General features: G+C 44.2%; 1 protein-coding gene across 1 annotated transcript; it reads left to right on the top strand.

The window, feature by feature from the left end:
• The first annotated feature begins 7,427 nt into the window (after positions 1-7,427).
• On the top strand, positions 7,428-10,520 carry LOC111835908 (acidic mammalian chitinase-like). The gene is made up of 11 exons (XM_072714924.1): positions 7,428-7,452; positions 7,574-7,603; positions 8,037-8,238; positions 8,416-8,472; positions 8,575-8,740; positions 9,070-9,194; positions 9,276-9,399; positions 9,519-9,701; positions 9,790-9,912; positions 10,004-10,148; positions 10,273-10,520. The coding sequence occupies exons 1-11, from the start codon at positions 7,428-7,430 to the stop codon at positions 10,518-10,520; spliced, it is 1,428 nt and encodes a 475-aa protein (XP_072571025.1).
• Positions 10,521-14,952: the final 4,432 nt, after the last annotated feature.

Raw genomic sequence — 14,952 nt, 5'->3', positions numbered from 1 at the left:
TGGAACTCGAATGCCTCTTATCTCGACCAATTCAGATGTTGACTTGTACCCCAACTGAATTATATGAACTTGACCATTCTTGCTAAAACCTGTATCGGTCGAGACGCGTTCAACTCTAACAATTTGGACCTTGAATGGGTCGGTCGAGAAAGATCTAGCCGCAACTCGACCGAAAACTCGAAACATAACAAAACAAAAAAACATACCGGCTAAAATTTGTACGGATCCAAACAATAATTCCCCCCCCTGCATCCTGCCCCCTCTCCACCTGCCACTTCCAGTTTGCCATCAGCTCACCTCAATACAGGCAAAGTGCTCAGAAATGGTAATTTATTTCACATTTATTGCTTTTGGATGTGTGCTTTTTCACATGTGTTTTAGTTTTAAATTGATTGTTAATGCTTTTTGCTTTTTAGTTAGGTTGGTGGATAGGTTTAAATAGGCAATCATTTGGGGGTCTGGAACAGATTAAATTCATTTACATTTTTTCTTATGGGGAAATCTGACTTGGACCTTGACCAAATCACAACTCGACCAGCCTTCTGGAATGAATTAAGTGTTCCAAGGTAACAGCATATGATTTATTTTTACTCTTACACATCTCTACTGCCCAAGTCACAGCACCACACCACCAAAACTGCCAAAACCACAAAAGTATATCATTCTGTGTCTTTTCGCTGACACACAGTAACAGCAGGCTTGGGGTCACAGCACTGGCCCAGCTGTCATGCAGCAGCCATGACGCTGGAAGTTAAGGACCTTGCTTAAGGGTCCATGGACATGTGACCATTCTGCTCAGGCCGGGGCTCGAAGCGGCAGTTTTCTGAGGCTTATTCCTTTTAGTTATTAGCCATGGACTTTAAATGCCACGCTGTAACACAATAAATTACTAAGGAAACCTACAAAGGCTGCTAGTGTAGCGGAAGCTAAAACCCTGGGTTCCTTTAAATCAGAGCTAGATAAGATTTTAACAACTCTGAGCTATTAGTTAAGTTCTCCCCAAACGAGCTTGATGGGCCGAATGGCCTCCTCTCGTTTGTAAATTTCTTATGTTCTTATGACTAGGAAATTTGCAGTTCCTCCTGTTTTCACCTGAATGCAATTTAGTAGCTATTCTAAGTATTGCCCACACCTAAATACACATTGAATTGAAAACAATCAGCTAATTCCAGAGCCGCAATAAGGGACTTAAGTGCTCCCTGAAATCACGTTGATTGCATGAGGTTAGTGACTGAAAGGACCAGCGAACCTGAGCTCAGCTGAAGCATTGAGCTGTTACACTGTCTGTGAAATGCAAACTGAACAGCATCTGAGGCCCAAAGCCAGGCAGGGCAACACGATTGACAGTGAAATGGGAATAGAGATGCAAATGTAAATTTTTAAATGTATGCTGGTCTGAAGTGGTCCAGATACATATTTATGGAAGTTACTCAAATGCGGGAAAATGCCCTTTCCAAAGAACTTGCATGCATTTACTGTATTTTTGGTTTAGAAACATTACCATCAAATACGACATTACAATCCACAGTCCCTGTCCTATACATTGTTACAAGCCAGTTTTATGTTCCTTCACATAGTGGTATGAGTCTGATATGCACAAAGGTAATGGGAGAACAGTGGGTGGGGACACAAGTGCCCGGCTTGCTGTGCATATGTGCAGTGGCAGTGTTCACCATCACTCAGTGCATATGTGCAGTGGCATTATTCTCCACCACTCAGTGCATATGTGCAGTGGCAGTGTTCACCACCACTCAGTGCATATGTGCAGTGGCATTATTCTCCTCCACTCAGTGCAGTGGCAGTGTTCACCACCATTCAGTGCATATGTGCAGTGGCAGTGTTCACCATCACTCAGTACATATGTGCAGTGGCATTATTCTCCACCACTCAGTGCATATGTGCAGTGGCAGTGTTCACCACCATTCAGTGCATATGTGCAGTGGCAGTGTTCACCACCACTCAAGCCACACATGTGCCCCTGTTGGCCACAAACAGTCACTACATTAAATAATAAATAAACATGTTCCTAATTTCAGAGATGCTGAAGCAGCATGTTCTGCTAAGCAGCTAGCTAGCTATAACCTTTTGACTCTACTCTGAGTTTTTGAAACATCTGTCGGTGTTCGAGCCAGAAACAAAAACCCCACCCCTGCTCATGTGAGGCGCTGTGGAAAGCTCTAGATATTTACATTCCTTCTGTATGCCTTTTGTAGATATGGCCATAATCTCTCCTGCACATATTTGCTTTTAACCTATAGCCTACCCTAGACTTTATAGGCATATTCATAACACTGTCTGAGATTAGAAAGACATTTTCTAGCTAAAGTTCAGCAAATATTGCATTACATACATTACTAATATTATTTATGCATAAGAAAACACCAGGGGGCGGCACAGTGGTAAGGACTGTCCCCTCACACTTCTGGGTTCTCCATGAGGGTTCCATGTGTGTGGAGTTTGCATGTGTCGTCAAGGGGTTTCCTCCAGGTACTCCGGTTTCCCCCCACAGTGCAAATCCTGCAGTTAACTGGAGTTACAAGATTGCCCATAGGTGTGCATGTGTGAGTGAATGGCGTGTGAGTGAATGGTGTGTGAGTGAATGTCGTGCGAGTGAATGGTGTGTGAGTGAATGGCGTGTGAGTGTGCCCTGTGATGGACTTGTGGGTTGTTCCCTGCCTTGTCCCCATAGGCTCCGGGCCCCCCGTAATCCTACATAGGACAAACAGTTAGATAAAATGGATGGATGGAAGACAATACCATACTTTAAGGTAAATCCATGCAATAACTTCATAAACTTTCACTTCTATTCTTGATTGTCATTGTTTTAGAACTTCCAGAACATTAAACAAAGCTGTAAGGTGACAACTGGTCAGGATAGTTTGTCAAGAAAAGCGTGCATGACATCATGCAGAGGGTGTGCTCATCCTAACGGGGGCCGGGGTCAGGTGACCTGCCCATTCATTCACCTCACCTACACCTTATGACCAGGTGTAAAAGTCTGGGCTTTTCCTTTCACTTTGACAAAAATTGGAAATACCTGAGAATCAGGTTCTTATAGCAACCAGATATGATTCACAATGCTCTTGTTACACCAAATCAACTGGCTATACCAGCTAAAATTAACCTAGTAATTAACTAAGACATTTTACTACTAATAGTGCTACTACCACTATTTTTATTATCATTATTAGATGCTGTTAAGTCAATGTCAGCTCCTGAAAATATGATGATGATATGAATGATATAGAAGGTATTTCTCCAAAATGTTCTGTCTTCAGTCTATGTCCTCTTGATTCACGAGGGCATATTCACTGTTGTGATGACGCTTGTTTGCTGGATCCCGTCTGCCTGTAACAGGTTAAACCGTGTGCTCTTATCCCACAGTGAATTTGTGTCTCTGACCTTCTCAGCACCCCCATTCCTACAGTCTCTTAAGAGTGGAGGTGGATAGTTAAGGTCCAGAAATTACAAAATCCAGACCAAGATTTTGTTTCAACCACCCATCTGAGTATTCTGTGACTGTGACTCATTATTCTCAGCTGGTTGGTTGAAACAAAATCTTGGTCTGGAACTTTACTTTCTGAACCTGAACTATCCACCTCTGCTTAAGAGATCCATAAGCTCAGGATATCTTGCCCATATAAACAGCGCAGTTATAGGTCTATGGCTAAATATTAATTTCACCGGTAAGACTTTACTTGAGGGGGCACGAATAATGTAATTATGTAATAATAATGTAATTACTTAATGTATTAATTAAATAGTTAGTTGCATACTGAACCCATGTTTGTTCATCATTAATCAATCATAATCATTCATGTGTTTCATGCAGTTATATTTATTCGTAATTTGTACTTGAGTAGTTACTGAGTTACTAAGTTACTTGTGCCCCCTCAAGTAAAGTGTTACCATTTCATCTTTACCTTTATATTACAGATAATTTAACTAAAACACATACATACATTTCACAGACGCATTAACGTGTGGGAGAGATCTTGTAACAGCAATGCAAATTAACTGAGGAACTGAGCAGAAATGCAACCTGAAAAAGTGTTCATTTTCTAGGGACCAGGTATGGATAAAACTGACATAACAGGTAACCAGAAAATAAAGTTCTCTTCTCAACTAAACTGAATCAAGGTCAGACACCCTGCCGCTCAGGCCGGCTCTGGGCTTCAGCCCAAGTTTGATGGAGGCCGAAATGAAACAGACTTCATAGCCCCATGTGTGAATGACTCACGGCCCTGAAAGTGACGGCTCCCCGCATGCCCTGCGTCAGCATGCTTCCACCGCACAAGCAGACTGCCGCAAACAAACTGTTTACAAAAATAAACGAGCTGTGTTAATTAAGTTGTTATGAAACTACTGGGGACATAAGAATTTACAGTTTTTCTCAGTTGCTTTGATGCATTTCTCACAACAGAATTGAAGTTTTCAAAACTGCTCATTCAATTCCCACAACCTCTAATCAGTCATGCACATCATGACAGCAATTTCTGGTTGTTTTCATCATTTGGCAATTGCTTTACTACACTCAGACAGATGCTTATGTGCAATTCTCAGCTATATCATACATCAGCGGTTGCTTATGTCATGATGATCAAAATGCATTGTGCTAGTCCTCTTTTGCATGGTCTTACACTCAGAGCAACTCAAAGTCAACTTATCATGCATGTGCACAATGAAGTGAGGTACACAGGGGGGTGAACCTACTGGCCGCTACATGCATCTGCGCTGCCATCTCAGTCATTAGGGAGGCCAGTAACCACTTTAAAATACTTCACATTTAAACCTGGAGAGCAATCAGCCAGAGAAACTTGGTTTTCTGTCTCCAAATTTCATATTAGATAGTAAGAAGTAGAAGAATGTGAATATGAAAATACAGTTACAGACATTTTTATTCTCAGATTGCAAATCTTTGTCATGAATGTTATTTTTAAGTTGGTCAGTAACAAGTATTAAGACTTTCACCAGACAATGACTTAAATTGCACCAGGGCTACGCAGAGATTTTTTTGAGGACCGGGTGCTTGATGGTAAAAGTTGTCGACCGGTAAAAAAAAGGGCACTCATTACCTTTAAAGGAGGACACTTTTGCAGTTTTTCTCAGTTGCTTTCATGCATTTCTCACAACTGAATTGAAGTTTTCAAAACTGCTCGTTCAATTCCCACAACCTCTAGTCAGTTGTGCACAGCACATCATTTCGTCATTTTGCAATTGCTTTAGTACACTTAGGCAGATGCTTATGTGCAGTTCTCAGCTATATCATACATCAGCGGTTGCTTATGTCATAATGCTCAAAATGCTTTGTGCTAGCCCTCTTTTACATAGTCTTACACTCCAGACAAACTTGTCGTTTTGTCATTGTGTAAGTCATTGCAGTCAAAAGTATTGAACAAGATATCATTGGCTATCAAGTATATCTTATCGGTTTCTATAAAACTATTTTGGCATGTATTCACAATACTAATGATTTCTGCACAATTTTCATATACATGGATGAGGCTGGCTTCAACTTGGCCAAAGGAAGGAGATAATCTGACTGAACAGAGAGCTGCTGTTGACATGCCAGGCCAGCAGGGTGGGAACATCACTATGTGTGCGGCTATTTCGGACAATGGGGTCCACACTCGCATCCCTCTTGTGGGGCCATACAACACCTGAAGAGGAGATTGGTCAAGAAAATTTACCAAAGTATGTGATAATTTGTGATAATGTGAGTTTCCATTACTCCAATCCAATCAGGCAATTCTTTGCTAACCACCCCAGGATGCTGATGGAATTCCTACCGTCATATTCCTCATTCCTCAACCCAACTGAAGAGTTCTTCTGAGCTTGGAGGTGGAAGGTATATGACCGTAGCCCACATACACAAATGACACTGCTTACTGCCATGGAAGCTTCATGTGGGGATATAGCAGCAGACGCCTTTAGAGGCTGGATAAGACATTCTAGGAGGTTCTTTCCACGCTGCATTGCGAAGGAAGATTTCTGTTGTTGTGGATGAGAACATGTGGCCCAATATACAGGATTGGCTGCAATAAAAAGCATTTAGAGTTTCAGTCTGTATGTATTGTTTCCCTTTTTGACTTTGTAATTGTTTTTTTTTTCATTTCATATGTTATTCATGAGGCATTGAAATTCATTTTTTGCTAGACTGCAGTTGCAGTGCCTGGTATGTCACCATATACCTGTGCAATCAATAAAATATTCTTCTTGAATCAGTCTCCTGCAATCAGTGTTTTTTACTTTTATGTTTCCTGCCTTTGTCATTCAGATGTTTTGTGCATCAGAAAATGTTTAGATTGTGCCAATTTTATATTGATAACACGACTTTACATTTTGGCTGCCATGTCCGTGAACGATGATTCATGGACTTGGGATTTTGATGGCACTGACATGTTCAATGACATAAGTACTTGCTTTTGAGGCATGGACTAAGGATTTACCTGATTTTGCTGGTCATCCATGATGTTTTGTCATTTGCACTAAATGTTCTGAGAAATGCACTCGCTGTTATGCAAATGTTAAATCCGTTATGAGAAATGCACCAAAGTAACTGAGAAAAACTGTAATATTTCAGGGGAAAAGGGCCAGATGCTCATGGGCCCCCAACACCCCACCCTGTACGTGCCTGAACTGAACCACTGGAAAAGAACATTATGTCAACAATATCATTTAAAGGGTTAAACTGATAAGAACACACTTAGATTTCGATAATATATGTTCAGTTGGCAATTCATAATAGTTTAAATACAAAGAAGTAGACTGATTAAAATAAATTGGTTCCTTTTTTAACATGCTGATTTTGTATCAGTACCAATGGCTACTACCTTATAAAATGATATGATACCTGGTACACTTTGTATCAGCCAGCGTGGGGTTTTACTAACACAAACTAATTATTAGATTTGTCTTTAAAACTTGTGACATAAGAGGCTTTTAATCAATGGCAATGAACCTTCAAAAATGTTTGATGAATGTTTGCATTTTAATATGTCACCTTCTAATGAGATAAAAGACATCTCACGTCTTCTTTAAGTCTTGTTTTCGATACTTACACTTGTGTTACAAGTGTATTACTACTGAGTATGGGTAAGATATATTTTACTTCAGCTCTCTTCAATATGAAACCGACTTAGAGTAGACGCTTTTATTTTTTTTTATAAACAATGTTTGAAAACCCACATATACACTTAAAATGAGGTTATTTTGAGCCGAAGGACAAGCCAAGTTCATAGGTATCAAAGACTTGGATAATCATAATGTCGGGTGAATCAGGCCTTTAGTGGAAAAATGTACAATATGACACTCAACTAGCAAGAATAAATATCAAAAGTGGGAAGCAATCCTGATAAGAGAGATTAAACCAGAGATGGGGAGGATTTAAGGAGAAAGGCACCACCACTTGCTGTATAGCGGTGAACATGGCCAAGCTACTGGGTTTCATCTGTAAGTAGGATTTCTCACACCTTTTCAAATCTTTTTCCGTATATTGCTGCCACATCATGAAAAAAAATTACCTTATTTTTTGTATCAGACGGTCTGATTAACTCTGTTTCACCCCCATTAGCACTGGCTCTCCTGCTGCACGTGCAGCTGGGTAAGTCTCCCTTCCACTGTCACATACTTGCTGGGTGATCATACTGCTTAACATACTACCAGTTACTACATACTAACAATTAATATAGAATTGCTTAGGTTATGTATTCTTGTCCTGTGAAGAAATTCAACTAATATTAATTATTCATCAAAATTATTTCATTATCAATTCAATGACTAGAGTAAGACACATGCTACTATATGAGCTAAAGGCTACTTTACAAAACAGTACAATATTACAAAGTACAAAACTGAAGAATATTATTAGAAAAGCAGCTGGAAAAAAAACATGCTTCCAGTTAAAAAACCTCAGAGAGATGACTGTTAGGACAATTATGTGAATAAGAGTTGAAGAAAAATCATCACAGGACAGTTATTCTGGTTCCTCCAATAAAAATGCAATAGTAACATACATCTTCACCTAAATCCGGCAGGATCCTCCTACATCCTGTCCTGTTACTTCACCAACTGGGCACAGTACAGACCGGGAGCTGGGAAGTACTTCCCCACCAATGTGGACCCATGTCTCTGTGACCACCTGATCTATGCCTTTGCCAATATGAACAACAATGAGATTGCAGCCTATGAATGGGATGATGTGAAGCTCTACAAGGAATTCGCAGCCCTGAAAAGCCAGTAAGGGCTGCATTGAACAGCATTGCTGTAACAAAAAAAATTAATTATACATCCTAGAGAGTGGAGAACTATAGGACAGTATGTGACCAGGTTTTTAAGCATAAAGACCCCTGTAGTTAGCACATATTATGAATTAATCACAACCCTTGACCTGATGTCTTTTTGCATCTCCAACAGGAACAGCAACCTGAAGACCCTCTTGGCTATTGGTGGCTGGAACTTTGGGACGGCAAAGTAATTCTGGGCCTCAGCGGCATCCTGTCTCAAACAATCTGATTGGTTAGCAGGTGACACCCCCCACCCAGTGAATATAACCCTTTTGTCCCTCTCACTCAGATTCACCACCATGGTGTCCAGCGCTGCTAACCGCCAGACCTTCATCAACTCTGTGATCCAGTTCCTGAGGGAATACAACTTTGATGGTCTGGACATCGACTGGGAGTACCCCGGATCCAGAGGAAGCCCTCCTCAGGACAAGGAGCTCTTCACCACACTGACCCAGGTAGGACAAAACACTGAAACATGGAGTTCCAGGTCTGTGGAAACTTAAAAATGACTGTTATTAAAGTTTTCACTTAATTTATAAGCAATACAATGTGACAGATATTTAAAATCAATGCAAACACATCATTGGCAAACTCTCAAGAAGGTTCCATGATATGATCCCTACATACTTGAAATATAGGGTAGTCATTAGAAGTCATTCAAAAACTTACAAGATAAACTTGACTTCCTAAAAAGTGACTTTTTGATTATTAAAAATTTGAGTCACAGTAAGATTTTGCAGTAGCCTATTGGCTATTTGACCCTAAACCTTAAACCCTTTCTCAGGAAATGTTGGCTGCCTTTGAGGCTGAAGGTCAGAAGACCAACCGCCCCCGTCTCATGCTGACTGCTGCTGTGGCTGCTGGCAAGAGCACCATCGACAGTGGATACCAAATTGCCCAGCTTGGCCAGTGCGTACCCGCTGTAGGCCATTAGTCAGATGTCACATGGTTGGTTTGTCAGAATTTAGTTCACATGTTATTTTTTTACAGGACCTTGGACTACTTCCATGTCATGACCTATGACTTCCATGGATCATGGGAGCAACAAACTGGTGAGAACAGCCCCCTGTTCAAAGGACCTGCTGACCAAGCATCTTACATCTACTTCAATGTGGTAAGTGTCCTTTTAGCTGAGTTTATCAAGACTTCTTCTGGGATTTCAAACCAGTGGCAAATGTAAAACGAAGTAATGAAATACAGCTACAGATGTCTCATTACGCAGTATGTTTACAGGACTATGCCATGAACTACTGGAAGAGCCAGGGTGCCCCTGCTTCCAAGCTTCTGGTTGGCTTCGCCACCTATGGCCACACCTTCAGGCTGACAAGCTCTCAAACTGGAGTTGGTGCCCCTGCGAGTGGCCCTGGACCTGCTGGACCCTACAGCAGACAGAGTGGTTTCCTGGCCTATTATGAGGTATGACTGATTACTCAATAGTGTTGTTCCCCTTCATCAATAGGCACTGGCTGTAACCCTACTGCTGTTTACTTTTGACTCTCCCCAGATCTGCACCTTCCTGAAGCAGGGAGCCACTGAGGCCTGGGATGCACCCCAGGAGGTCCCATACGCCTACAACACCCAGAACATCTGGGTTGGCTATGACAATGTGAAGAGCTTCAACATCAAGGTGGGTGTCAAAATTCCTCTATATACACTGTATATGATTTTGCTAAAGAGATGGGAGGGAACTCCATTTCTCTTAATCTCATTCTATCCAGGTTGACTGGCTGAAGCAGAACCAGTTTGGGGGTGCCATGGTGTGGACTATTGATCTGGATGACTTCAGTGGCACTTTCTGCGGCCAGGGCCAATATCCTCTGATTAACACCCTGAAGAGTGGCCTTGGCACAGGACAGAGTAAACGTCCCATATTTTCCTATTTACTCATGCTGTAGGAGTTTAGAATCTTAGCTGTTCTACAGAGAGGTAAGGTACTCAAGGCATTGGTACATCGTCCATGCTGACCTTTCTCATTTTCTACCTCCAGGCTGCTCTGCCCAGCAGAATCCTCGGCCCCCTGTTACCCAGGCCCCAGCCACACAGGCCCCTCCCTCACAGGGTGGCGGTGGCAGCAGCGGAGGCAGTGGCTTCTGCGCCGGGAAGGCCAACGGACTCTACCCCAACCCCACCAACAAGAACGAGTATTATGACTGCAGCCAAGGCGAGACCTATGTCCAGCACTGTGCTGCCGGACTGGTCTTTGACTCCAGCTGCTCCTGCTGCAACTGGCCTTAAGGAACTGGCCTCCACTCCTCACTCCTCCCTGGATGCTCGATTCTGCATATATGTCTTTGGCTCCTGTCCAAAGTGTGGATCTACAATTAAAAATCTAACAAAAATGAATTCATTTCAAGAAAGTATGTTTTATTGTAAGTGTAACTGTGAGTTACTGTGTCATATGTAGGATCACACATGCACATATCACAGGGCCTAAATTCCAGGTGGCCTGAGACAAGGCCGAGCCTGGTACGAGAGGCACCAAAGGGGGGTTACACACACAAACACACACACACAGATAACCAGGGAGGCTAGCACTCCAACTTTTATTGCCCAAAGATTTAGGGACCTACAGACAAGCAGAGTGGACTTCACGGACAGGGGTCCCTCGACTTGGCACACAACCCCCTCCCCATACATTCTGCCTTACATTTCACTCACCCAACAGACAAACACCCTAAAGGAAATTTCATTTAAGTTTGGCTTTTGTATACCCTGTATATTGATTTACTCACGACTACTAGTCTCAATATACAGATACGTTATGTTTGTATGTGTCCTAACTTTTAGAGAGTCTTCTGTGTTAAAAACCCCCCCTTCTCTTCCAACATTCCTTTGTGGTCCTTATCTGATCTTGGTGGACAGTCACCAAGTTTCTTTGTTTCTACCATGCTATGTTAAAAGAACTGAATTAAGGTGTATCTTATCCATTCTGGAGAAGATGAATTGGCACGAGCCACACAAAACAAAATATGTTGTTTCCAGATGTGCAACTTATATTGATATTACCACAAACTAACGGCCACGCCTATCTATGGATAAGATGTGCTGTTTGTAATAGGAATATTCGATGTAATATCCGCACAAAGTGTAACATCTGTTGAGGTGCAACCCAAAATACCTGTATCCTATACTGATGTGAATCAGTCACATAGATACAATAATTAATTGTTTAATCAATTAATGCAGATGGTATGAGGTATGTACCTGTGAAGCTGGTATGGCATGTTTGGTATCAATCTGATTGTTAATCACCCCTGATTCCAAATCTGGTCAGTGATTACCATAAAAGTGCATGTATCAAAAGTTATAACAGCTTAATGAAAATCATCAGTAAAGGTAGAATCAGGCGGGCCATAAATCACAAAAGGACTGATACAGACCCCCTTCCGAAAGCCCGCCAAATGGATGGCCAGCCATTGGGCCAGGAGTCGAATTCCTGGTCATCCCTATTCATGAACTTTAGACCATAAAAATCTAGCACCTCAGAACAAAGGGGAGCAGAACAACCGCCAACCAGAGCAGAACAACCGCCAACCAGAGCAGAACAACCGCCAGCCGGCGCAGAGAAAACCATCCGCCCGAAGGAGAACATCAGCCCGGGAGAAGAGAAACCCACAAGAAGCCCTCCGGTGAAGGCCCAGCTGAACAGAGAACAGCACCCAAGACAAAGCTTCACCAGGAGAGAGAATCTAAAGGGACTCCACTCCACTGCTCCAAACGCCGCGCCTTCCTGAGTGCCATCAGCTCAGCAGCTCTGCCATCAACTGCCAAGACCCCCCCCCCCTCACTCTTCAACCAAGTAAACCAACTTCCTTTCATTCTAACAACTTAAGCTGTTCTGTTAACCTGCAACAACTTCTCCCAGGGAACAATTTTGCTTTGTTTAGTTTGTCGTGGGTAACTATTCCCGTGGTTCACTACACCCGTCCAGTTACCCATTGACAGGCCCCAGTTCTACTTTATTTTATTTTGTTGGTTTAATTTGTTCGCCCAGATTTAGCTGTTAGGCCTCCCACCTAGGCAACACCCAGCCTGAGTAACAGATTTCTGCGGCCACCCTCCTGTTGACCGAGTCACAATGATCCACATGGAAGGCCCACCGGACCAGTGGAAAGATTTTGGTATCTGGCCTGAAGATGTGACTCCCAACTTGCCGCCCGGTCATGTCAATCTCACATGGTCCAAAGAAGCTGACCAAATTGAGGACGACATTGCCAAACTTATGGACATGCCACCCACTCAGAAATGCGGGAGTAAAGAGCTAACCAAAATACTCGGCTCCCTCGCACACAAACTACTAGCCAGGATGAAGATGAATGAAGAGGGAACGTCCCGTCTCCAGCAAAGGGTGCAAGCACTCCAACAGCAGGAGGAAAACACCCAACGACTACTGGCAGAGGCACAGAGAGATGCCGCCCAGGCCCAGCATCACATTGGGAATCTGGAGCAAGAACTCCAAAAGAGAAGCTCTCCACCCCATGAGGAGGAGGAGACGGAAGAAGGCGAGATGCCTCACACCAGCAAAAAGCTTCAACATGCCCTGGAAGAGCTCAGAGCTGAAGCTGACCAGCAAAAACAGCAAGCCAGAGCCACCAGAGAAAACCTTGAAGCCAGACTGGACCAGGCCGACACCCTGCTGGACAGAGCCCACACGGAGCTCAAGTACAAGGATGGACGGATCCAGGCCCTGGAAAACCATCTGGCCGAGGCACAGAGACGTCTGCACAAGATGAATCACCAACTGATCAGCTCCCAGGAACAGCTCACCGATGCCAGAACGAAACATTGGGCTAACACAGAAGAGATTGACCAGCTGAGACGGGGACTGAAGCAAGCATATGAGGTGAAGTCAGAATTTGGAACATCCTACGAATCAGCGATGGGACCGACGTCATCTCTAACAGTGCGGTCGCTCCTAAGGCACACGGGGATCTCTCATCGGGACAAGGTAACTCCCTGCCCATCACCAGACCTTGAGGAACCAAGAACCCAGAAGGTCTCTCTCAGAGAAGACACCACGGATGGAACAGGCCTACCAAAGCGAACGTTACACCAGCACCGGGCTACCCCAAAGGAGCTTGATAAAGTAGCTCGGAATATCAACACGTTTACCCCGAATCCCAGAGGAGGCCACGACATTCATGCCTACCTCCAAGACATTGACTTCCACCTCCAAAGACTGGACAATGTGACCAATGAGGACAGAGTCTACCTCATCAGGATCACATCTAGCCTGGAGGTCCGCAGCTTCTTGGATCGACAACCTAGTCGAATCAAAGCCAACGCCATGCTGCTACACGAAGCACTGACTCGGGAGTTTGCTGATCCTGAGTCAGAACAAGGTATCGCCGTCGCCTTTGATGTTAAACAGAGCAGACAAGAAGCTCCCCAAGCCTACTACAATCGCCTTCGTCGGGCATATTTTGGGTCCAGAAATGAGCCAGACATGGAAGAAGATGCGAACTTCAAGGCTCTCTTCCTTCGGAACCTCCACCCAACCATTAACCACTACCTGGGGCTCATGGCTTGTCCCCGCACCATGACAAGTCAACAACTGCGAGACCTGGCGATCAAGGCGTACCACAAACAAAGAGCAGCAGCTGAGAAGGCAACCAAGGCTCCGGCAGTGCTGAACCTTAGCACTACAGATCCCAACCTAGCGTTGGAAGGTGGCCACCCTCCTCATTAACCACCAATCCACGACCGAGGTTGGAGAACAGCAAGCCACAGTGAGCGTTACCCTGGTGTGCCCCCACAGCAGTCAAAGACTCAGCCAGACTGGTGGGAGACACGGCGCTATCTTAACAAGGGTAAGCTAAGACCAATGGAGCCATGGAACAAGTGGAGAGACCGACAGGGAAACCAGTTTCCTAAACCAAGCTCTCCCCCAAGTTCCCAACGGAATCCACCACGGAACTGGCAAGACAGAAGGAGAGGTTATGATCCAGACTCGAGGCCTGGACGAACCAAGGAAGAAGAAGAGGCTAATCTACTACAGTTGCTGCGTGATTTCTTTACTCAGCATCCCCTCAAGGGTCAAGAGGACTTTCGGAAGAAAGATCCAAAATGACTAGGACGGAAGCACAAATCACGCAGGACCCCACAACCCTCACCTGAACCCACACCAGACAATGCCTACAAACTCCCTCAGAGGTCAGCCCCAAATGACACTCAACAGTCATTGGCCTTCCCTACCAGAGAGATTGGGATAACGGAAGAAGTCCCACCTCAACCAGAAAGAGCGGCTGACTCAGGCCTGGTAAGAGCACCTGATGTCGCCATCACCAACACAGAGCTTGATCAAGGGGATGAGCCCCCGCCGGTGCCCGGCAGCACTGTCCTGGTTGTGTGCCTTGACTCAGAGCACCAATCTGACTGTGGCGACGCCTCACCAATTCCTGACCAGGCCCCTGTGCCACAGCTTCTGGGTGACCTGATGGAAAGGGGGGTAGCCAAGAAATTCTACCTCTCAATCACCCTGGAAGATGTTCTCACCCTCGAGGCCCTCATCGACACTGCAGCAGACATCACCCTCATGTCAGCCAGTCTCTTCTATCAGGTGCAGCACCTAGCCGCCCAGAAGAACAAAACCCTCCAGCCGAGGAAATGCTCTTTGGACGTGCAGGCATATTCACCAGTGGGCACCAGGATGGATCACATGATCCCC

This window comes from Paramormyrops kingsleyae, chromosome 8 (genome assembly GCF_048594095.1).
Source record: "Paramormyrops kingsleyae isolate MSU_618 chromosome 8, PKINGS_0.4, whole genome shotgun sequence".
Classification (NCBI taxonomy): domain Eukaryota; kingdom Metazoa; phylum Chordata; class Actinopteri; order Osteoglossiformes; family Mormyridae; genus Paramormyrops; species Paramormyrops kingsleyae.
Note: the sequence above shows the minus strand (reverse complement) of the source record. Positions and strands in the feature narration are given on the sequence as shown.